General features: G+C 44.9%; 1 protein-coding gene across 8 annotated transcripts in view; it reads right to left on the reverse strand.

Moving 5' to 3' along the window:
- The window catches only part of IP6K1 (inositol hexakisphosphate kinase 1), a 37662-nt gene that overhangs the window by 3214 nt on the left and 11341 nt on the right, over window positions 1-23107 (reverse strand). For 6 of the 8 annotated variants that reach the window (XM_065845480.2, XM_065845479.2, XM_071813058.1 and 3 more), the window contains 4 exons: window positions 5929-6274; window positions 3300-3510; window positions 2509-2693; window positions 158-333 (listed from right to left, as the gene is read on the reverse strand). In XM_065845480.2, coding sequence (XP_065701552.1) covers window positions 158-333; window positions 2509-2693; window positions 3300-3510; window positions 5929-6151 — 795 coding nt within the window. In that variant the 5' untranslated portion in view covers window positions 6152-6274. Of the gene's footprint in view, window positions 1-157; window positions 334-2508; window positions 2694-3299; window positions 3511-5928; window positions 6275-22261; window positions 22284-23107 lie in introns of those variants that run through there. The other 2 variants (XM_071813059.1, XM_065845481.2) reach the window with 2 other exon arrangements.

Below are 23107 nucleotides of genomic sequence, written 5' to 3' on the forward strand. Positions count from 1 at the left end.
GCATAGAAATGAAGACAAAAATGCAGATATCAGGAACACTGGTGCACCTGCTGAATAGGAAGACTCTACCTCAGTGCTCAGCAGCAAACACTAACTGGGACATCTAACAGGGCTGCAAAAAGGAACATGCAGCACATGCAGCTTTGGCGATCCCTACCTGCATCCCACACACGCGAACGCCCAAGGTGGCGGACGTGCTCTGCTCACACTTCTTCATCTGCCGAGCAGCCTTCTCCTCAGACGCATCATCTCCATGCTGCCTGGTCCCCATCTTCAGATCAAGTACACAGGGAAGCATGAAGTGGTGCACCACGTTCTCCAGCAAAAGGAACTCTGGGAGACACGTCAAGGAGAGAAACACCACTCCCCGCGGCAACCAGACAGTGCCATGGGCCAGCATGAGACAGGGTCAGGCAACAAGCAAACAGGAACCAAAGAACAGACAGAACAAACTGTTTGGGGAGGTGAAGAAAAGGACAAAACCCCCAAACACGGGGTTGTAGTTGGCCAACAGTAGCAAGGAGATCACGGGCAGGTGTGCTGGAGACTCAGCAGGGGGAACCACAGAGGCAGAACACCGGTGTCTGGAAAGACAGGCATGCCAGCGAGAATTGCTGATATGTTAAGGGAGAGCTTGAAGCCTAATCAAATCAGCAATTTAACCATATGGATAAACAATACAATCCCCATGGACCAAAGACTCAAGGCTCAAGTAATAGCAGAGAACTGTTGCTATAGGCCTGCCCAGAACAGCAACGCTGCCCCACACGGGGGAAACCGGAGAGGCAACAAAGGCAGGAAACCCAACAGTAACAGGAACCTTCAATCACCAGCATGTACAAAGGGCACAGCACTGGGGACAAACCTGGGACAATCAGTGCAGTAGCTTGTCCCAAATGGGGAAAAAATAACCCCTAAGTTAGCCCATAGTAGCCCCACAGGGCACAGTTCAGCATGTTACATTGAAATGACAGCGAGAGCACAGCTAGATTAAACCCGCAAGGAAGGAACATTCAGAAGAATCTTATATCAACTATGTTTGATTTTGAAAGAGGAACTTCATAAAAATAAGGAAATGTGATTAAAAAGAATAAGACAGCCAAAAATAATTACTTCTCCGCAACTGATGCAGGCTATTTAAAATTAAATGTTGAAGGCTCAAAGCACACATTTGAGAATAGGAAAAGGACACCCACACAGTTAAATTATGAAGAATACAGCTATTAAAAGTAAGGTTGTCTTCATGCCAGGAAAACAGAATCAAGTTCCAGCAAGTGAAAAATAAAACACCCCACAAGCTGGCAAGTTCAAGACAAAAGCATGAGGGGTCATTGGGAAGGCACAGACTATAACAAATCCATCCTCACCCATTTGAAGGCACAGTGGGGCTGCCTGCAGGGTTTAAAGTACAAATGGAGCTACAGGGGACTGGGGTGGGATGGGGATGTGTGAAGAGACCCCTTAAAAACAGAGGTAAGATTTAAAAGATTTTGCTTCTTTGTTTACTGAGGAAGAGCTGAGGGGATTCCCAAGCCAGAACTCTCTCAGTTCAGAGGATTCTCAAACTGAAATACCAAGAGAAGAGGTTGCATGTTGAACAGAAAATAAGAGATGTGTAACTAACTCATTTAACAGGAGACTGAAGGGAGCTACCACACCATTACTGGGGAACTACAAACCAGCCAGACTGGTCTTACAGCTAAAGTCACCAGCAGGGTCTTTGTGTGGAGATCCACGTCACTCAACAAGTGATCCAGAAAAGTGAGTGAACTGTGAGATGACAAATTTGCTTGCAGTACTAAGTTACTCAGTGTTGCAAACATGAGGAACAGTTGTGAAAAACTCCTCAGGGATCTTCTGAGACTGACTTGCCCATTAAGCGGGCAGGCATAATTCTTTAGAGGTAACAGGCAAGACGAAAATATTTTTTTAATGCATAAAGCAGTGTGTTTTGAGACAACTGGTAACAGTCAGGAGTGCAACCTTCGAGTAATGAAACAGCACTTAGAACAAGAGCGTTTCAGGAATCATGAGGGAGAAGAGAGACAGCAGCATTAAACAGCAGTGTAAATCTCTGGTTTGCCTGCATCTTCCATATTTGCGTTTTATTCTGGTCATGCTCTCCAGAATAAAGCAGAACTGGAAGAAACTCAAGAAAGGCGCTAAGGATGAACACAGCTCCCTCCCAAGGGATTACTGAACAAGGTAGGACTTGCATCTGCTGCTGGGTAAAGCCCGACACTAAAAACTACCATTCAAAGCACGAGCCAATGAAGGTCCAGTAAAGAAAACACACAACCTAGCCAGAAACATGGCTTCTCTGAGCATCAGTGTCAAACCTTAGTGTCACTGTATGGGAAGCAGGATGGAAATGCAAAAAGAAACATGTCATATAGCTTTGCTTGAGTGAACAACGGGAAAGCCAAAGCAAAGAAGCTGCCTCAGGTACAAATGTGTCGGCCAGAGCAGCAGCCGCCTCCTGGCACCATTCTGCTCCCCAAAGGATACTGTAGAGTTTTCGGTCCTTGGACTCTGATCGCATGCGGCTCAGCTGCTGCTTGTGACAGCGCAAGCTCCAGGGGTTATAGCTGATCTTTTCAGAGCTCAGACCGCTGTTCCCATCCAACATCTGAAATGGAACATCTGAATGGATGTGCAAGTCCACCCTGGGACTCCTCGTTTCCTGGATGCTGCTGGTATAAAGACAGAACAAACCTGCCTGTTAGAATCCACACGCTCTTCAGGTACTTACAACAGTCACAGCCTCCTCTTGCACACAACTGTCCTGTTCCTGCTGCACACTTCACACCACACAAACCTTCTTAACAGCAAATCCTCACTAATACCATGGGCTGTGGACCCACGCTCGAGGATCTGGTTTAACATCTCTGCCAGGTTGTTCTGTAATTGACAGAGTAAGCAGGAACATTTGCTTCTCAGGGACCTCCAGCTGGTGTGAGAAAGCAGAGACCTGTATTCAAATACCCTTGGAAGAAACCTCTGGCTTAATAACCAACTGGACCAAAGAGCATTTGAATCTGCTCCACACATTTTGGTTTCACACCCAACAAACTGCCAAGGGTTATCCTGTGTCAGAAACACTTCACGGGGAAGAGTTCATCCCGAATGCAGCAAAACTCCTGACAGTTTACAGTGCCCCAGTGTGGTGGCCTAGCAAGTGCAGGACAGCCTGGCCACCATGTGGAAGTGCAAAATGCCCTCAACAAAAGGAGCAGCACAGCTGAAAGGGGACAAGAGATTTCCTGCTCATCACACTGCTGGGCTCTCAAAGCTTTTACCTTTCAGAGCCGTCACTGGCCAGGCCAGGCTTTTCCTCCTTGTGCTCAGTGCCGCTGCTTGATCTGTGAAGGCTCCGACGCGAGTGCTTGCGTCGTGGCTGGTCCCTCTCTGGCATGTCATCCTGCTCCACAGCCTCGTTCTCCACATAGGGATAGGCCACCAGGTTAATGTAGCCATCACTGTCTCCCTCAAAACAGACGGACACCACCCCTGTCAGAAAGAAGAGACATGTCAGTTCTGTTTTACAGAGAGGGAATACAAAACCACTAGCACCCAAATGTTCAACAGGGGAGAGGAAAACGTAGCTCACAGCACAGCAGAACAAAATCCAGAGCAATGAAAGGAGGTTTAAGACTACAAGAGCCCAAATATTGTTAGAACAGCAGAGAGGAGAAATCCCCCAAATAGTGCTCTGTGTCACTACCTGAGCGAGCAGCTGGCAGCAGCTGGGGAAGCTCTGTCACCCACAGGAAACTAAGCACAAAAGGGCAGCTGGTATGCTGAGGGGGGTGGTTATTTCCTTCCATTCAGTCTTGCAGCAAATGTTTTCAACCTGGAGAAGGTCAAACAGTCTACCAAGATGCTGAGCGGGGCAAGGCACATGAAATATATACACCTAGTTAATTTGGGTAAGTATTTGTGTCCTGCAGAAGCATTCCTGGTGTTGACAAGGACAGTGCTGGCCAAGGAGGAATGTGCTTTCTCTGGTAAAGGAGCTCTCTAGCACCAGAGCTATGAAGAACAGAGCTCTGAGGCTGAGGTGACACCTGCCGCTCTCATCACAAGTCAGCCAGTCTCACAGAAGAGGCATCTGCAAGGATCCAAGGCTTCCTAGTGATCAAAACAGGAGGCCCTGGAAGTAAAACTACCTCAGGTAGAGTTTTTTTTTGGGTGGTTGTTTTTTTCGTTTGTGGGGGTTAGTTTGTTTGTTTTTAGTCAGGTGCAGGCAAGCAGGACTGTTTGCTTCCTGTCCAGTTTTACCTTCTGAAAGCTCTTGGAAAGCACCACAGTCCAAGGGAAGGTACAGATCTTTCATAGCACAGACTGAATCTATCTAGCTGGCCAGCCACAGAGCAGGACAGCTGACACTTTCAGTCAGGGGTGACATCTTCATCTTTGGGACTCCCCCAGCTCTGAAAATGAGGCTATCAGCCCATCTCCCAACTTGCATTGACAAAAATCTTTCATTAGTTTGTCACCAGTATTGAATAGCTGCCAGTAGCACCAGACACTAGATGCACTGAACAAAATCATTTATCACAAACATGAGGAAACCTTGCACTGCTCAGCTGATGCACCCCATCATGTTACTGTCCTTCCTTTTTCCTCATCTGCACGTGACTACGCTGACAAGGTTCAGGCAGCTCAACACAGATTCAGAGCGGTTCAGAACTCCAGTGTGTCACTCAATGCCACTCCGAGCGCTCTGGCTGCCTGGATGTGCTCCTCAAGACGTGTGTGAAAGGGCAACCTTACATCTGAGTGCTCAGACAGGAAATACCATCCCAAATATTCTCCTCCCCCAGGAGAGTAAGAACAATTTCTGGGACTATCAGGAAACTGCATGGGACTCTCAGATGACAGAGCACACAGGGGTGGAGGTGCGTGTCCTATGCCTTTAGGTTACCAGGAGTATCTGACTTTGAGAAGACATGTCTCCATCTGGACTATCAGCTTCATCAGTTTTAAACACATCTCTCAAGGAAAGCCTGACACCGTATCAATTCCAGTAACCATACAGGCTTCAGCTGGGATTTCTAATGGGTCACTAGAGCACCATGTGGCCTCAGAATGGCTCGAGGCTATACGAGGACTTGTCTGTTGGAGAGCGTGTCTGTCATTCACAGCCTGCACGCAGACACAGACAGGTAAGCCGACACTTCTCCAAGACCTTCAGGCTGCAGCCAGATCAAATGGCAAGACCCTGAACAGCTGGTGGTCCCAGCTGTCTGCAGAGCACTGTCCTCCTAGTGCCAGGTGGTGACAAAGAAGCAGGGGTGATAGGAATGCTGAGTCCCCCAGAATGCTACCTGCCACTGTTACCATCCTGAATAAAACACATGGCCAAAGGCATATGGAGCTTCTGAAAGATACAGATGAGCTGCCAATCTCCTACAATGATACAGACACTGGAAAATTCCATTCCTTCAAAGCAGCTGAGGACAAGGCTTTACCTCAGGACTGGGAAAGCAATGCTTCCTGCTTCAGCAGCTTTCTGGGGCAGGCCCATAAAAGAGATGGGATGAGGAAGCAATAAATTATGGGACTGGAATGTGCAAATGCTCAGTATATGACCCAACTTCATTTGCTCAAGGTCAAGGCTGTAACTGGCAATAACTTGGTAGTAAAATTATTTCAGTTAGACATTCATAACCTTAAGCTTCAGACTGCAACTGTCACACTACAAATTCTCTGTCTAAAAGAGAAGCACATTAAACTCTGCATGCAAAAAAAACCCCAAACTTCCTCCTTTCCAAGTACTCCTGTCCAATTGCTAGCCTACAAAAGAGGAAGAAATAAAAACAACAACTAACATGACACCAGAAGACATGAGCAGCTGCTGGAACATGAGAGGGTTGGCTGGCTCTTGAAGCACACAACTGCATTCTGGAATGAAACAGGCCTCACCTTTGTATTCGGGCGTGAACTCCTTCATTTCCGGGGGCAGAGACTCATAGAAGCGCTGCTCCCTGGTGATGAGGGGCTTGCAGACAGTGTGGTCATCGTAGCGCATCATGCTGCTGTGGCCGCCCACCTGGTGAATGAAAGGCTCCAGCAGGACCCCCCGGCCTCCGGATCGAGTGGCATTCTTGCCATACTTGCCCACTTCCATGGTTTGACAAACACACATTGCGTTGGGCACCAGGTGCACTCTTGGAGTATGGGGAGAGCCACATGGGCTGGGAGGGGCAGCTCAGCAGCGGTCAGGCAGCCACAGGGGGGAAATCCTGGCAATCTGCTTCCTTATAACAATCTGTAAAAGCAAAGGAGATTCCTGTGAAGGGAGGACTGCTTGCATTCACTATTTCTTAGGAAAAGGTTTTGGTGCTTATTTATATCCATAACTGCTCCTCTTCTGTCCTCTGTTTACATTCCACTTGTTCCAGCACACACCTCACCACCTCTTCAATCTTTGAGGTAAACACACACTGAATCAGAGGCATCTAGAGCTTCTCCAGTGGGGCTGACAGGAGACAGGGAAAGGAGGAGATATGAATATTTTGAGCCTCCCTATTTCCTTCCTTTAGTTCATTTTATCAGCAAGGCATTGTGACACTGGAGCACAAACTGTGAGCTACAGCACAATTAAAACCAAGCCCACACCTGCCTGTCAGCAAGTGACAGAACTAACACAGGCAGAACAAACATTTCAAGAATCTGCATTCTTAACATCTAAACAACTAAATAATTTCTGTTCACCTCCTACCCTGACACTGTTTCCTCCTTTACCGACTCACATGTCACAGTTTGAAAAGAAGCAAGACTCTCAGAATAAGACAATTTGTTCTGTCGCTGTGTGCATGCTATAACTGAACAGATTCCACTCTGATTCTCTCCTTTATTACTTTGAGCCCTTCAGGACGACAGCTATTTCCTGATGCTTTTACAGCACCCACATGTACAACAGGCCCCTGATCTCCGGAAGTAGGCAAGAGATTGCTAAATCCAAGTGAGATTAGAAATGCTTTGGAGAAGACAGATGCTCTTTTAATGTTTGCAGAGTGCCCAGAACAGCCACAGGAAGATGGAAAAGTAAAGCCATCCAAATTCTCTCCAGATGCTTTCCCCTTTCCAGCTTAGATCATAGCTGCTCCCAAGGCTGCTGAGGAAAACACAACAGCATCTCCTCACAACGATGAGTTATTTGGTCTTTGGTACAAGAACCATATGGTGACTACAGTTTATGAATTCATCAAATCTCCAGTTTCTGCGCACAGCCACAGCTGAGGGCAATAATTTAAGAACAGAGTGATCTTGGAGGCCTGAACGAGGACATGGTTTGTGCTGTTCCGCATCTGGCCACGGGATGTCTCTGCAGCCACACAACACTGCCAGGCTGGGAAGCCTGGGTGGAGATGGGCTCTTCTCCCTCCCCTCCTATTTCATCATGGAAGAGATGCTGCTCAAGAGATTCAAAAAGAAGGGCAATACTTCATAACATGTTTAACCCAATCTAACCCAAAAGCTCCCCACAACATGACAACATTGCCCTCTCCCTGCCCACACGTTCCCGCTTGCTCCCTCGCCCTGGATTTCAGCATCGTATGAGTGTACGCACATTTGGGTTGAATCATCTCACTGATCTGATGGAAAACATTTCCTTTTGTGGTTACATGACCACACAGCTACATAGAGTGTAAGGGGAACAATGTGCATATTCAGCTGGCTTTTAAGGTGTGGGGCAGGGAATAGGAAGGGGGAAAAAAAAAAACCACAATGAAAACAACAAATCACCACCACAGATGGTCTCTTTCTGTAGTAACTCATACCAAAGTCTCTTGAAGGTATCCTTCCAAGTCTGTCTCCTAAACTCACTCAGAGCCTGAGTCTTATCACAACGACAAAAAACACACCGTGGATTTATCTCCTCTCTCTTATTTGCTTTATCACCAAGAAGAAATTTAAGCAGCAGAGGCTTGCTTACATCACATACAGTTTAGTTTGGTTTAACGGTAGCTAATGCCCAAGAACAAGCAAGATGCCAGCATCTGCAACAGATCAGCACATCGCAGGTTTCAGATAAATGCTTTACGGGACTTAAATCTCCCCTTGCTGACGCAGGTTTGTCTTGGATTCGGTTTCTTTTATCTTGCCAATGGCTAATGCAGAGTTTCCAGTTATTCCAAACAACACAGGAGAAGTTTAACTTCACACCTTCCTGTAGTTTAAACTTCACGGGACAAGAGAAACAAGACCTTCATCTGTGTGATAACAGTAGCTGCCATACTCAGGAGACAGGCACGTGATGCTTAAGTCTGGTACTAGTCCCAGTTTTCACTGAATGCTGGTCACAAAGTGTCCTGGGGTCTCAGTTTTGTCAGCAACAGAAGGAAGCACTAGTACCTGTACTGCAGAGAAAGAGGATAATCAGTGCAGACTCAATAGCTTCAGACACTTTCACTATCCTACAGAAAAGAGCAATATATCCAGTGTTTTCCCAGGTACAAGTGAACCCAAGAAAAAATACTTTGTAGCAAGTGAGGGTCTCTTCCCACTGAAATGATTCCATGATTCTAAGCAGCGTTTCAGAGACAACATTTCTAAAGAGGAAGCTGTCTGCAGGGCTTGAAAAACAAGATGCTTTATAGCTCAGATACAGCTTAGTGTTTTTTAGACTAACAGTAACAGGTCATTACTAAACGTGGACACTATCCACAAATAAAGACAGAAGAATCTGAGCAGTTTCAAGCAAGTATAACAGAAAACTATTTGAAGGCCTAAATATTAATCTCACCCTTCATCTGTTAAAAAAAAGGCATGAGTTCAACTATTTTAGCTGGCTTATAAAATTCAGAGTCCTTCCAATTATTCTGTGAAATGCACAATCCACACGACAGCTTGAGGGAGACCAGCTCATTCCTGCAGACCCTTTGGTACTGTCCAATGCCACCGCTATAGCTCCAACGGCAGTACGGTATTTAGGCCAGCTTAGCATCTCCCTTCCAACAGACAGATCTATAGTTAGCAAGACAGACGACCCATCAAGCCAGACCTGGGAAAGACAGGGGGTGAGGGTCAAGAGCAGTTTTTGGCGGCTACAGAAGGACATACCACATCCCACACTCCATTACCAACCCCAGTAAGAAACTCTTGTATTGCGAGAGAATTTACTCTCTATTTACGTTTAGATGCCTGTCAGTATACCTGTTCCAAAAGTGAACTGCATACCTCACTGTTCAAACACTTATTAGCAGGATGTACGTAAAGAACAATAAGCTGCATTTTATTGTAGTAATGCACAAAATATGTCCAAAAAAAGCCAGGAAGACACACAAGGTAACTCTGCTCTTCCCAACCATCAAGCAGGGCAAACCTTGTCCCAAACCCAACATTACTCTCCAGAAAGGAATGTGCCTCTCCACAGGAACAAACAGTGCTGTGCTCTGAATGACCAGCCAGAGTATCCTGGCTGAAGACTATCAATGTCTCACCAAACCACCACCAGAACCAAGGCTATTCCTGTTCCTGCCAGTTCACACGGCCAGAGAACCACCACCCACAGATGCCACCATGGGAACCGCACAGTGGGAAGAGCAGGGATGTCCTCCTTGAGAATTCAGGTGACAGGGAATGTCCTCAGAGGTGGGGACGGAGAGCGGTACTGCAACAGGTGTGAGAATTACCATGCACTGCACCACGATGCTGATGTTCCCACTCTTCATGAGTCGTCTTGTGCAGAAAAACTGCTTCACGACTCACTAGTAAAGCTATTCTCCGAAATAAAAAGAATGAACATTTTAAGTTGTGATGTCTAACACAGCAAGAAAGCTGACTGCGTTAAGCACCTTCACTGTAAGCAGCCTGCACGTCTGTCTTCCCAGCATCATCTTGCTGCGGCTCCTCCAACCATGGCCAGCCCGCAGGACCTGCAGTGATGCCGACCAAGGCAGATGGTCACGGACAATTTTGGAGCTGGGCCTCAGGCGAGGGATAAACACTGACCACCAGGTCATGCTGACAAAAGTTGGACTTTGCTTTAACAACCCCAGAGCAGTCAGGAGCAAAGCACAAGAATATAAAATACCAGTATATGAGGCAAGAGGACTACAGCATCTGGCCGATGGGTGCCTCGTGACTGCTTCTTGTGAGCCAGTCTTGTTGGCAAAGAGCAGAAACAGCCAGCATCCATGCTGAAAAGCATGGCACTTTCTAGTCATGTTGGATTGGGTGTCTCCCACTGTGCTATAAGATCAGCTTCCCAGTGCAAAAGCTGACCCACAAACTTGAGACCCGTCTGTCTAGTCAGCAGAAAATGGAGATTAGCCCTGGGCAAAGAGCACAGCTCTGCAAGAACCTGCAGCATGTAGGACGTAACCAGAAACATTTGGCCGGCCTAGTATCCAGGAAGCTACAACCCTTCCTAGCCTGCCTGAGCACACGGCTTTGAATTCTGAGCCCCCTCCTGCATCTTGTCTAGCACTTCAACTATTGCCCTGTACGGCCCTTTTTGGACATGCTGCCCTCACCAAGGCAAGTGTGCCTCTTCAGATCAAAGCCAGAGAGTGGAATATGATCCTTAATGCATCATTTTAGGGAAAGCTGCTGAAGAACACCAGCTGGGAAGCAGAATGCCAAGAGTGAGGGTGGTAGAGGAACTGCACTAAACAAAGGCCAGGGAGAGGACAACCACCACTAACTGGTGTGCTCCACCCTGTGCCAGCAGCTGAACAAAACCATGTTTCCTTCACCAATACTCTTCCTGCCTCAACAACAGGGCACAACACACCAACTGCTGAAGTGCACACACGGGAAGAGCCTAATCTAAGACAGATCTTGACTGAGCTTACAGAAAGGAGCACAAAATCAGGCTTGTAATACAAGTCCTTAGGCATACCCCATGTTTCTGCCTCCTAGAGATCTGAAGGAAAATTATTTGTGCCATATATATATATATATATATATATATATATATAATCTCACACTAGTCACAAAGCTTCAGCACTTCTGCCAGCAGTCTGTGAGACCAAGAATTTTCTCCTCTTCATAAGAAAGGAGCAGAAGCCAAACCTTTCCAGTTCTTTCTACAGAAAGAGACGTTGAGCTACGCACTTGTAACTATGGCTGGAATGCCTAAACCACTCATTAAAACCACTACCTAGATCTGGGGTTAAAGAAGGCTTTTTTCTTAGAGGCCAGATTAGCAGGAATTACAAAAGGCCCTTCTGCTGTCACCTACCCATAAAGCACAGCGTGCTTGCATAGAGGGGCAAGGTACCTGAATTCCTTGCTCTGATCCAGACCCAGGGCACAGACAACACTGTCTTCTCACGCTGGCACACTACAGTGGTAACTTCTTTTTAATGCCAAGCCTCAGCACACAACAGTGCATAGGGAATGTCTGTCATGTTTGGCAACATGTAGGAGCAAGTGTTCTGCAACGCTTTGCGAACATCTGCCATGCAGCTGTCTGCAAGTGAGGGTTACTAAAGCCAGGGCTCAAACAGCCTCTTCCAGCTTGTATTCCTGTTCTGCCTGGTGCTGGAAAAGCCAGCACGACTGCGATAACATCAGGCTGGGGAGCAGGAGAGGACCGCACATAATAGGGATGATATAAGCTCATTCAATTCTCTTGCTGCTCTTCTCTCCAGGCTTCCCCTGCTTCACTGGAGAAATGCGGCACACTGGCAGGAGGGCACAGGCTGCCTGGGGACCTGCCAGTCCTTGTCAGTGCTGTCACTGCAAAGGGGACACTGGAAGAAGGTCCAGCCCTGGTCAGGTCATCACCACTCTTTCCTCTCCAGTAGGCAGGAAGGATGAGCACCGAATCCTGCTGCACCTCACCACAAATATACCCTGCCTCAATAGTAAAGGGCACCTTCCTTCTCCATTCAGAAGCACTGGCTTCAGCCCAAGCCCAAGAGTTTCCATAGCAGCAAGACCTGATGGAATATGTACATGAAGAAGAGGTCACTTTATCAGTACCAGCCCAGAAGATTTTCTTCCAAGCTTGTGCCTAGGAGAGCAGGGTCATCCAATATCAGCTTTGCATTTTATAGGCAAGATGAGAATAAGACATGTGTTTTCTAGAGAAGAGCTTAAGGTAGACCAGTGCTTGCGAGGCCTCATTGCTCAGCTTCCTATGTGCCAACTTCTGGCTTCTCTTCGTCTCGCAAAGAAGAAAAAGGTCTCTGCTGGACATCAGTTATTTGTAACACAAATGCTGCTGTTCAGCACAGCTCTCAGATCCAACAGTCAAAGACAGAAAGGAACATATTTTCAACAGTCATGAACCATAAGGAATCAACCTAACACACCAAGAAAAGACATTTCTTGAATTCACACTAGCAAAGGGGGTCGTAGCAGAAAACTCAATGGCAGAAAACAATAGTCCTTGTGTTCATAGGGGAAAAAAAGGGGAAAGAAAAAAAAAAAAAAAAATCACATCAATCCCATGGAAGAGATTCGGCTCAAAGAGTAACTTGGAAAGAATTTCTAACTCTACTTCTAGACTGAATTCAGCATAGAGAACAATTTCACCTCCTGCTTCAAAAAATCCTATGTTTACAGTTTTCATTGATGCTGGTAATAAAGCGTACCTGCTCTTTAGTCACAGACCTTGGCCTTCTCCCCAAGAGCGGCTTAAATAAACCAGCCACATCCCTGCAACTCCACCCAGATGCCTCCCCAGTAGAAAGACGATGGAACAACTATGCTGAGCTCAGCACGAGGAGGAGTATGTTCAGAAACACTGCACTTCCATGGCAGCTGCGGGTACCAAATTCTACAACCTTAGCAGCATCAGAAGGTGGGACAGATGCACCACACAAATCTGCTGATGCTGAATGAGTCAGAGCTGGTGGTGGTTGTGTGGAACCAGCACACAAACATATCACCCAGCAAGCCTCCGCTGGAAGAAAAGGAAGGTGTGATTTTGTGGTAATGTGCACAGAGCTTAGCCAGATGGATGGCACTGGGGAGGACTGCAATCAGGTGAGTGGCAGTCTCAGGTTTGTGACACAACAGGGGGGAAAAGAACAACTGGCACCTCCAAAGTAAGTTCTTACCTCATCTTCTCCTGGTTAAAAAATGCCCCAGAAGTCCTTGGAGGTGTCAAGGCCACAGCCAAGGAGTCAGTCTGGCCTGATCACCTCTGGAGTACCTGCTGGCCTGAGCTGGAGAGATGCTGTCATCACACACTTGTGCAAGCACTGCTGGAGCTCCCACTCACACCTCCACACAGACTCAATAGACACAAATGTTTTGCACCTCAGGCTGGTGTCCCTCAGGCTCCTGGCCAGCAGAGACATCTGGAAGGCTGGTGGCAAGATGAGACAAGATCCTCCCAGCTTGAGTAAGAACAAGAGGACTGAAAGCACCAAAATCCCAGAAAAGCAAAGTACTTGTGCAGTGACAAAATCAGTTTTGAGGCTTGACAGAGCAGTTGACAGGAATTGAAAGGAACAGTCAGTGTGCTGCATTTTACACCTGCCACACACAAAGCATAGAGACCAAAGTGAGGATTCTGCAACAGGAAAAACAGTCAACTCCCAACTCAAGGGCAAATGCACACATATACTCCACTTTCAGACCATATGTGAGCTGCCAAAGAACAGAAAGAAGTAGAGTTTTCTGGCTCTTTGCCCTCCATCATCTTATAAGGGACCCACAGAAGATAAGGGAAAAACCAAGACCTACATGAAAAGAACAAAATAAAAAGTCAAGCGATCTACCTGCACTTTGTAAATTTTCTTCTGTTTTCAGAATGTGTAAAAACATTGAATTAAAGAAAACCTGGGTGAAGAGTTCAGTCTCCAGCAGCGTCATAGGGAAGCAGAGACAAAACCAACCAACCAAACATCAAAAGCTTGGTCTGCACAAGGAAAAAGTGCATGTTGATACATTATTCATCCACCTCATTCTCTCTAGCTTGGTAAAACAGATATTTGGGGAGGAGACAACTGCTTGTCTTGGTTGCTCTTTAAAGTGATTCTCCACAATGAGCCCAACTCCATCCAAATGCCTGGGCTAAAAAAAAAAAAAATCTAGTATTATGTTCAAATTTCTTTTGGCACTGATCAAGCCAAATCAGTTTCTAACTCCTCCTTCAGTTATTTCTTCAGACCATGGTTACACAGGCAATCCTTTGACAGCTGCACCCGCGTGAGCGGCACCCTCCCACTCAGCTCTGCTGCACTGGTACAACTGTTTGCAGTCTCACCATGAATCAAATTGGGGAACTGATCGCAGTTAAAAATAAACCAGCACTTTGTTTTGTTTTTTTAAGGATTACTTTTCAGCCCAGGTCAGATCCCCAATCTATTGTGCAGCTGTACAAACAGTTGTGCCAGCACGAAGTGCCTGAATTGCTGATGGTTATCCCTGTACCTAAAGCCAACGTTTGCATTCCCAGCTCACCTCTTATTTCACAGCTGCTGTAGAACAGGATTACTTGCTAAACTGAACACGTAGGGTACTTGATTGCTGCAGCTTGCAACCACGTGGAGGGTCTCTTTAATGAGACAAAATGAGGTCATGCTGACGAGTACCCTACAAGTAAGGCATGACTACTGAGCTCCCTTGAGCTGTTGCTTGTCCTAAATTGTATGTCATTTTTGCAGTCCACATGCTGAAATAAATACAAAAACATGACTAACAAAGTCACTGATGCGAAAGAACAGCTTTGGGCCAAGTTCTGAAATAAAACCCTAGTATAAGTTGCATAACCATTAACTATCTTGGTGATCTTCCATTCAAAAAAACTAAAGTCTAGATGATGTGCAGATTCCCACCGATTTGAAGACTGTGACATTCAAGGAGCGAGGAGTCTATCTACGGTTGTGGGAACTCTTCAATTGCAGCTTAATTTTAACATTGAAATACAAAAAGAAAGATAGAAAACCAAAATAAACACTAAGCAATGATGAAATGCTGGAATGCTTTAGAAATTACCATGAGAGAAACAGACCAAAGGTTCTTTTCTCGAATTACCAGCCTGAATACTGTTTGAAATGAAACCAACTGAAAATGCTTCCTATTTGATGGCTGCCCGGCAACCTACTTGCCCAAAGGACCAGGTTTTCAGTTCCCTGCTTCCAGCTGGTGACAGGTACCTACATCAGCCACACACCGACGTAAGGCCTTCTCATTGAAAACAAGGCACAAAAGACTGAATAACCACCAAGATCTGACTTTAGGAACAGGGCAGGAGGCAAGTTAATGAAACAGCTTCAGGAAACGTGATTTCTACAATCTCTGTTTTGCCTGCTTTACCAGGCAAGAATCACAGTCTCTAAGCTGTTCAGCAGCCGGGTTTTGTATATGTCATCAAATCAGTCCACGAGGACACAGAAAACAAAGAAAACAGGTATTTGACAAATTTTACCCTTCACTCCTTACCATGCATCTCAGGTTATAGTTCCATGACAGCTAAACAAATCTAGCCAGCACTCTTCAAACCCGTCCTCTCTCCTGAGTCAGCACTGGCACTCACCTGGATTCTGCTCAGAAACCAGCTTGGCAAAAATGTACACTCGGGGATAAAGAAGTTGTTTTTGCCAGTGTGGCTTCCTGAACTGGTTTAGAGCCAGTGCCTAACAAAACTAAAAGGGAAGAATCATCCAGCAGGATAAGGGCAGGCAGAAAAGTAGCAATGCCAATTTAATTCAGCTTCAGCTGTCCTGCAACCACACCAGAGCACAGACTCACCCTGACTTGAAAGAGACATGAGTTGCTCTTCCAGCAGAGAGTTCATTCAACTTTTTTACCTCTCTCCAGATGTCTTCTGTACATCAGCACTCTTGCAGACAGTTAGATTAAGTACCTGATCTGATAGGAAACTAAAACAGCAACTTATAAAACAAAACACCCGTTACTTTCAGCTAGATCAGGTCACTAACAGATCTGACCATGTGGTTCAACAATGCCCCTGGCATCAAAAGAAGGGAGAAGGTGGGAACCTGTGACTAAAGGCAAGGGAAGGTTAAAGCTGCACTCTTAATCAGCATAGACAAAATATCACAACATGACTATGTAACATTCAGACGAAAACACTTTTGTACAAAAAATTTAAATTGTACATAAAAAAATTAGCAGATCTCGTTCTTCATATTTTCCACAACATAGCATTAATATTTAAAATGCCCTATTTCCTCAAAAACAAATCTTTAATTTATTTGTTAGCAGTGTAATTTTCAGAGCAAGAGAGCTCCTAAAAATATATAAGGGAGAGTGAGAAACAGCCTGTTGTGATTAACTAGAGCATGACAAACAGTAGCAGCATGTGCAAGCAGTACCGGGGAGCAAAGCCAGGAGGAACAGTGACAACAACATTATACAAACAACATTGATTCATGAACAACAAAGAATTCTTAGAAACTGCTGCCTGGGTTATACCCAAGGCTCTCTTTACCTTGGTTAAACTATTAAGAAAGTCACTTCGGAAAGCTGACTGCTTCTGCACAACTACACTTTTTTGGAAGCAAGAGCTGCTCCATCTAAAGGGCTTTATGGAGGAATCCAATGCAGTAGTTGCTGTGAAATGAGCTGTAATCAAACAGGTTTCAGCAGCAATGCACACAACTTCAGCGCAGGTACCACTCAGAGTAGTTGTCCATCAGTCCAGAGTTCCCCAGGTGCTGTCATACTCAAAGGTGAAAGCCTCACCAGATATGTTGCAGTGACACTAAAGATGACATGAAGCAGGAGCTAGTAATTTGTCTCCTGCCTCACCATGAGAGGGCTCTTGGGCCACCATAGCTCCAAAAGATGCACGTATGTATCCTTCACCTGCTGGAGACCCAGCACTTCACCATTCCCTGTGCGCTGTGATACCTTAATCCTGGTGACATTACAGGGCCTTCTCAGAACTTCACTTATTCATTAGATACAATTCATTACTTTAGCCTGACGCCCATCTCCTCATGATCAATACCTTAGTTAGCTCCTGTCGCTGCTTGTGACACCTAACTCTGGACACAGCACTGATCAAACGGGATTCCTGGAAGTCCTAGTTTTGCCTCAGAGATGCAACAAATTCAATTCCTGCTTGTTATCTTGCTGTCACTTAGAGAACAGCATACTCAAACAACTATCTAGGCTACCTCCATGTACAGTTCACTCCTCCAAAATTCAGAGTTCAAGCTCTGGTCACCTCTTGAATAAGCAGCAAGTTTCCAGTACTACTGTATTTGGACAATCTTGCAAAAAAAGTAGGTCTTTTCAAAGAGAACCATGTGTTCATGAGCAAATGGTACAACATCTCTGTTGCAACAAACCACTAGAACATCACAACTCAGAAGCAAGAAGTTCATCTCAGATTCTCGACTGCTAACAGTCACTAACATGGGAATTATTACTCTTCAAATATACATATTAAAGGATTTTAAAGCATCAAGGAAATTCAGTAAAGCCATCATTTAGGACGGCATTTAGACACCTAATTTCTCACAATTCTCCAATACAAGTAAAATATAGATGTGACAAAAATAAGGCACAGGTAAAACTGCGGTGAAGCTGCAGAGTGCTAAGCAGAAGCACGTGGTCCCATTGAGATCAAAGCACATTCTCAGCGTCTCCTGAGTAATAGACCATAGTACCATAACCCTGTCACATTAGATTATCAACCCGTATACACACAGCTGTCTTCCAGTAGGTACTCTCTGCTTGTGCAAACCTGAGGCAGTAGTTTTACGGCAGTCAAGACTCTTGCAGGATCCATCTAGATATATTTTCTGCCGCTGTGAGATGAAATATAGGAGATGAAAAAGGGAGAGCAACTGATCACAAGGAGGCAGAGCTTCAATGAAGGATTGTTTCTCACCCCACAAAAGGTGACCTCCCAAAGCCTCTTTGACTCTCCTCTCCTTTAAGAGGATTATGAATCCTACCCTTGGGAGACCTCTGCTCAGCTACTGGCTCCCCTGATATTTCACATTAATACTATGTCTTGTCTCTTCATTCTTATCAGCAGAGAGATATTAAAGGAATTTATGAGGACACTGCTCAAAGATCAGGACTTTAAATGGAACCTCTAACGCAAGCAGGGAAAGCCACGGGCAGTAGCATTACTGCAATAACGCACACATCGCAAATGGAACACCAAGGAGTAGACTGCAGCAAATTCAATTACATAAATCTTTGTTTTCCACAGACACCAGGAACCAAGAATTTGAGGACAACTTCTCCCCCATTCTTCTGTTTTTTGCACCTCCCACAGGACACCATTTGGGCATTTCTGAACAGAGTCTATGAAGCAAGTCCTGACTGATCCCTAGACAACAGTAATCAGGAATCATTTTCCTTGCCACTTAATAGGGCACAGATGTGAAGCAATCTGTGCTGCCGTGCAGGTGAACATATGTAGTTTCTCCCTCATAAAGTAATCAAAGTTTAAATGAATTACGAATTCCATAGTTACAAAATCTGCAAAGACTATACATGAAGAGAAACTTTAACACATAGGAACACGTTGCAAGCAAGGATGCAGAATCTCTGTGGATGGATATTTAGGATGAGATTAGACACAAGCTAATTCATACAGATACAGTCAGCTCCAACTTGGGAGAAATGGTAAAACAGTTCTCAGAAGAGAAAAAAAAAAGTGTGGCTAACACAACAGAAGATCTTCTCAGATTCATCTGTCAGAACACTCCACATTTTTGGCTGTTTCAGACTACATACAGCAATAGCCAAGTGAAGCCAAGAGTTAAAAGTTTTAACCAGTAACGTACGCAGAAGCTACAGGGTTAACCACAGAAGCACAAAAGCCACAAGGACCTGAACCCATGAAGAATTATTACAAAAGCTGTAAGTGCAGAGAGGAGCTCAAATTACATTCCGTAAGTAATTTTGGTAAAATAATGATCTACAGCTTAGCAAGAGACCACTAACTGAAAGACAAACATAAGCAGCTTGCAGTGAACTTGCATTTTTAGTATCTGTTCTCTACTTTTGAATTATGGTGCTTTTAAAACAAAAGCCCAGCTTTGATTAAAAAAAAAAAGTCAGTTGCTGCAGATAATTGATTTTCACAGAAAAAAAATCACTACCAGGGCAAAACAGAACTTCTAATTGCTATTTTTAATTCTGCAGTGACAAAAAACCTCAAGACAAACATTATGTAAGACCATTAACCTCTTTGCTCATACCTGGCACCTTAATATAGCACACTTCCTCACTAGACAGCTTAAACTGAATTTTTAATGCCAAAGCCACTGGCTGCAGCAAGACAGCAATAGCAATAACAGAAAGGAAAAAATTCAAAACCAACTATCATATACTGAATTTTGCATTTATAGTTCCTTGGGCACAGGCAGATATACCTGAGTCTGCCCAGTATTCTTTCCAGATTAGTAATCCCCAAAAGACTATCAGATGCTCTTTAGTATTTTAAGAACACTGAAGAGAAATCAAGGTACCCGGTAGACTTGGACTGGTGGAAAACCTCCAGCTCACCTTTGCTACTAGAAAGTGGGTCAAACCCAAAGGGGATGTAACCTGCTGAAAAGGAAATTACATTTTGAGTGATTGTTTTTCTTCTTTACAAACCAGCCTCTCAGCATTCCACCCACATCCTCCATGGCAGGTTAAGTCAGGTATGACTAAAATCTCTAACACTGACATGTACTGTACTTAACTGTAGTTCAGTGGCTATCACATACACACATAGGACTGAGGGAAAAACAAAACAAGGTAACCTTGAAGAAGGTCACATCAATCCCTTTCCTCCCTCCCAAGAAAAGACAGATTAATTTTCTACACTGATAACAAGCAAGCCTGATGAATTTCAACCAGCTAGCCTCTTAAATACTGTCTTCCATCCATTTTTATCATATTGTGGCAAAAAACGATGTTCAGGAGGAAAAAAACTGATTAAGAACCTACTTTCAGAAGCCATTGTCCTGCTGTGTGGAAACAGCTCTCTCTATGAATCACCAGTTCATCCTCCCCTCTTCACAGTTCTCCGATGCGCTTGAATTCATATTCCACTCACCCAGACTCCAGTGTCCCAACTTGGATACAGGAATATCGTGGGTGACAGCACCAAAACACTCAGTAAAATTAACGGCCTCTAGAGCTCTTCCTCATCCACAAATTTTATCACAGAAGACAACAATGTGGGTCAGACACAACTTACCTTTGGTCAGACACAACTTACCTTACCTTTATCACAGAAGACAACAATGTGGTAAGACACAACTTACATCCTGATTGTTCCCAGTCACATTCCTACATGCCCAGAAAGGTGTACACCAAAAGGACCTGACCCACAACTGTCCCCGGGACTAAAGGGAGTATGACCAGCTAGTAGATCCCCAGATTATCCTTTAGGACTGTTCTGAAGACAAACGCAACATGTGCCTTTGTGACGCGATCAGAGACATCACAACACCTCTGCGGCAACATTAGGACACAGCCAGCTCAGCACCTTTGGGTGCCCATCAGGTCACATGGACTCACATGGCTCAAATTCTCTCAATCCCTCACTCTTGTTTCATTTGCTTTCGATTGCTGTTTCCTCTTTGAACACTGTCTTGAACAGAGGGGCCCAGGAGACCTCTTGGCTGAAGAGTGAAGCATAAAAAAAACCACCGAATACCTCACACAAGTCTGTGCCAACCATCACTCACTCAGCCACACCATTCAGCACAGTTTTTGTTTAGCCTTTTACTGCTGATGTGGAAATAGAAGCTACCTCATAATTATCAGGGATGTTGTAATAAGCACACTATCCTGAGAGAAAGAAGCTGTTTCCACAATTCAAAGACAGAAATGCAAATTAACATAGTTGAGTTTGTTCTGTCCGTCTTCCAGGTTGTCAAAGAAACCACAGGCCTCTTTGCAGGATGTAAAACCAGCTTGCTGGAGAGTTGCGTGACCCCATTTCTAAAACATTTGGCAAAAAATCCTTCCTCTCACTGTCAGCCAGGCTGAGTGAATTTAGCAAAGGGAAGTCAGCTCTCTAAAGAGCAGACCCAGGCCCCTCCTGAAAAATCCCCAAAAAAGTTTCATGGAGAAGCTTCTTTTCAGCTTTAATTAAGAAGAAAAATTTAGATGATGGAATAAGGAGCCAAGATTTTTATCCAGTTACATGCCAACTAGCCAGACTCCATATTCTCATGGTTTTTATATGTGTAATATCTCGGCATATCAGGTGAGAGGGAATGGCAGAAGAAAACTCAAAGAAAAAGAAGCCAAGGACGCAAAATGCGCAGAGCCTGGGTCATCGCTACAGACTTCTGGCATGGAGGAAGGACCTCATTGTGCCACACTCACACTGCCAAAGCGACAGCAGTGCCTGCTGCATCCGAAAGCGAGCACAGAAGGGGAACAGAAGCAAACAAAAGTCTGTTTTATCAGACTCCAGAACTCGCAAGTCTCCCCTGCCCCCTTCTGGGAACAAGGTGGATTTGAAAACTTAAGTATTTTTTTCCAATGATAAAATTGTTTACTTGGGCAAACAACCAAAAGAAAACCAGAAAGAGCTTTTGCCTCAAGCAAGAGTCCCTTCAGTAAAGACATGGATATTACTAAGTAGAGAGACAGACTCAAGCTGCCTTTTTTTTTTAACCCATACACTGAAGCCTCAGGCCTGCCAGAAAATACCCTGACAATTCACTACAGCTCAGCTGTTAAGACTAAGCCGATCCATTTCTCAGGTCATGATGCAGATGCGCAATGCAGACTCCCTGTCCTTTACCCCAGTATCTCCAATACTTAATTCCTCAAAATAAATTATATAAAAAAAAAACACAGTAGTTAGAGCAAAACTTGCATGATATGCATTAACTGCTCATAAACCTCCACAAGTTCTGGAAACCACATTCTATTAAGCTGCTGAGTTCTGACTTAAGCAAAAATCCTTTTGCAGTGACTCGCCACCCCACATATTTACCCAGAGATCTTAAATGCAAAAGATAAACAGACCTCATTAGGGCCAGAGAAGAAAAATTCTCCCACTTGCCTCTTCCTCCCACTGCTAACAAGGAAAACATTGTGCTACTCCTAGAGCATTTTTGCATTTCACAGCATTTAAAAAAAAGAGTTGCACTTTCCTCTTCACCTCCAGAGCGCAGTCCTGCAACACTCTGCTGCTCAGAAAACTTCAGTAGATATTCAAACACTTTTCCTTTGTCTCTGCTTTTCCTGTGGGCCACTGAGGAGGAAAGCCAAGCAAAGAGCCCACATACCACTCCCAGCTGCGACAGGGGAAGGGAATTTCCAAAGGAACAGAGCATGGCTACTGTTGAGCAGCCATTTAGGATCTGTGAAGCGAACTGTTTCTCATTTTGAAGAGACTGACCTTGCAGTAGAAGCCCAGGAACTCTATCCAAAGAGCACATTGTGAGCCACGTCATGTTCCACGCTCCCCCGTTCCTTTGCGCAGTTAGTTGGTGAGGAGCAGAAGCTGGCTCCAGCACTCAGGAAGCAGCACAAATGTTTTGTTTCCTAGGAATTAGGACAACATCTAGATTTAAACCTATCGAGTCTGAGAGCTATGCACCAAAGGCGAACACAAACTTGCCACAAAGAACCATCACAGCAAGCTAATCTCACCCTTAAAGCCTTTCAAAACCATCATTTAATTTGGTTTGCTTCAAGCTCACTGTAAAGCAACTTTACAATTACTATGATACGCTGTAAGCTGTGACACCACTCTGATCCATCTCATCCTCAGATCTATACATTGCCCTTTTTCTGAGCTGTCCAAGAATTAATGACATGGAACAGTGTTAGATAAAGGGATTCCAAAGTAACTGGCTCCCTTAAAAGGAATTGAGGACTATAGGATTTCTGCCTCCAAGAAATCCGTAACAATGTCCATTCAGTACAACTTGTGCTGGTAGAAAGAACAAGCCCAAGATCCAAACAAGCAAACATCAGTACTACACCCATCTTCCCAGTTGTGGCCAGAAGCAAACGTGTGCTTAGCCATGGCGTGGGTCCTGCCTCCACCTTGTCACCACCAGACCTCATCAGAGTAGCACCCTGACCTGAGGCAGTTCTGCCCAAACTGCAGGGGTTACACAAATAGTGGTTTTCAACAAAAAAAGACTTAATACTGTGACTTCAATGCATTTGCCACACAAGCTCCACCTACCCCTCCATGTAAAGCAAGGCAGTAGCAGTAACCCTCACAGTCACACAC

The sequence above is a fragment of the Patagioenas fasciata genome, chromosome 10, assembly GCF_037038585.1.
Source record: "Patagioenas fasciata isolate bPatFas1 chromosome 10, bPatFas1.hap1, whole genome shotgun sequence".
Lineage (NCBI taxonomy): Eukaryota > Metazoa > Chordata > Aves > Columbiformes > Columbidae > Patagioenas > Patagioenas fasciata.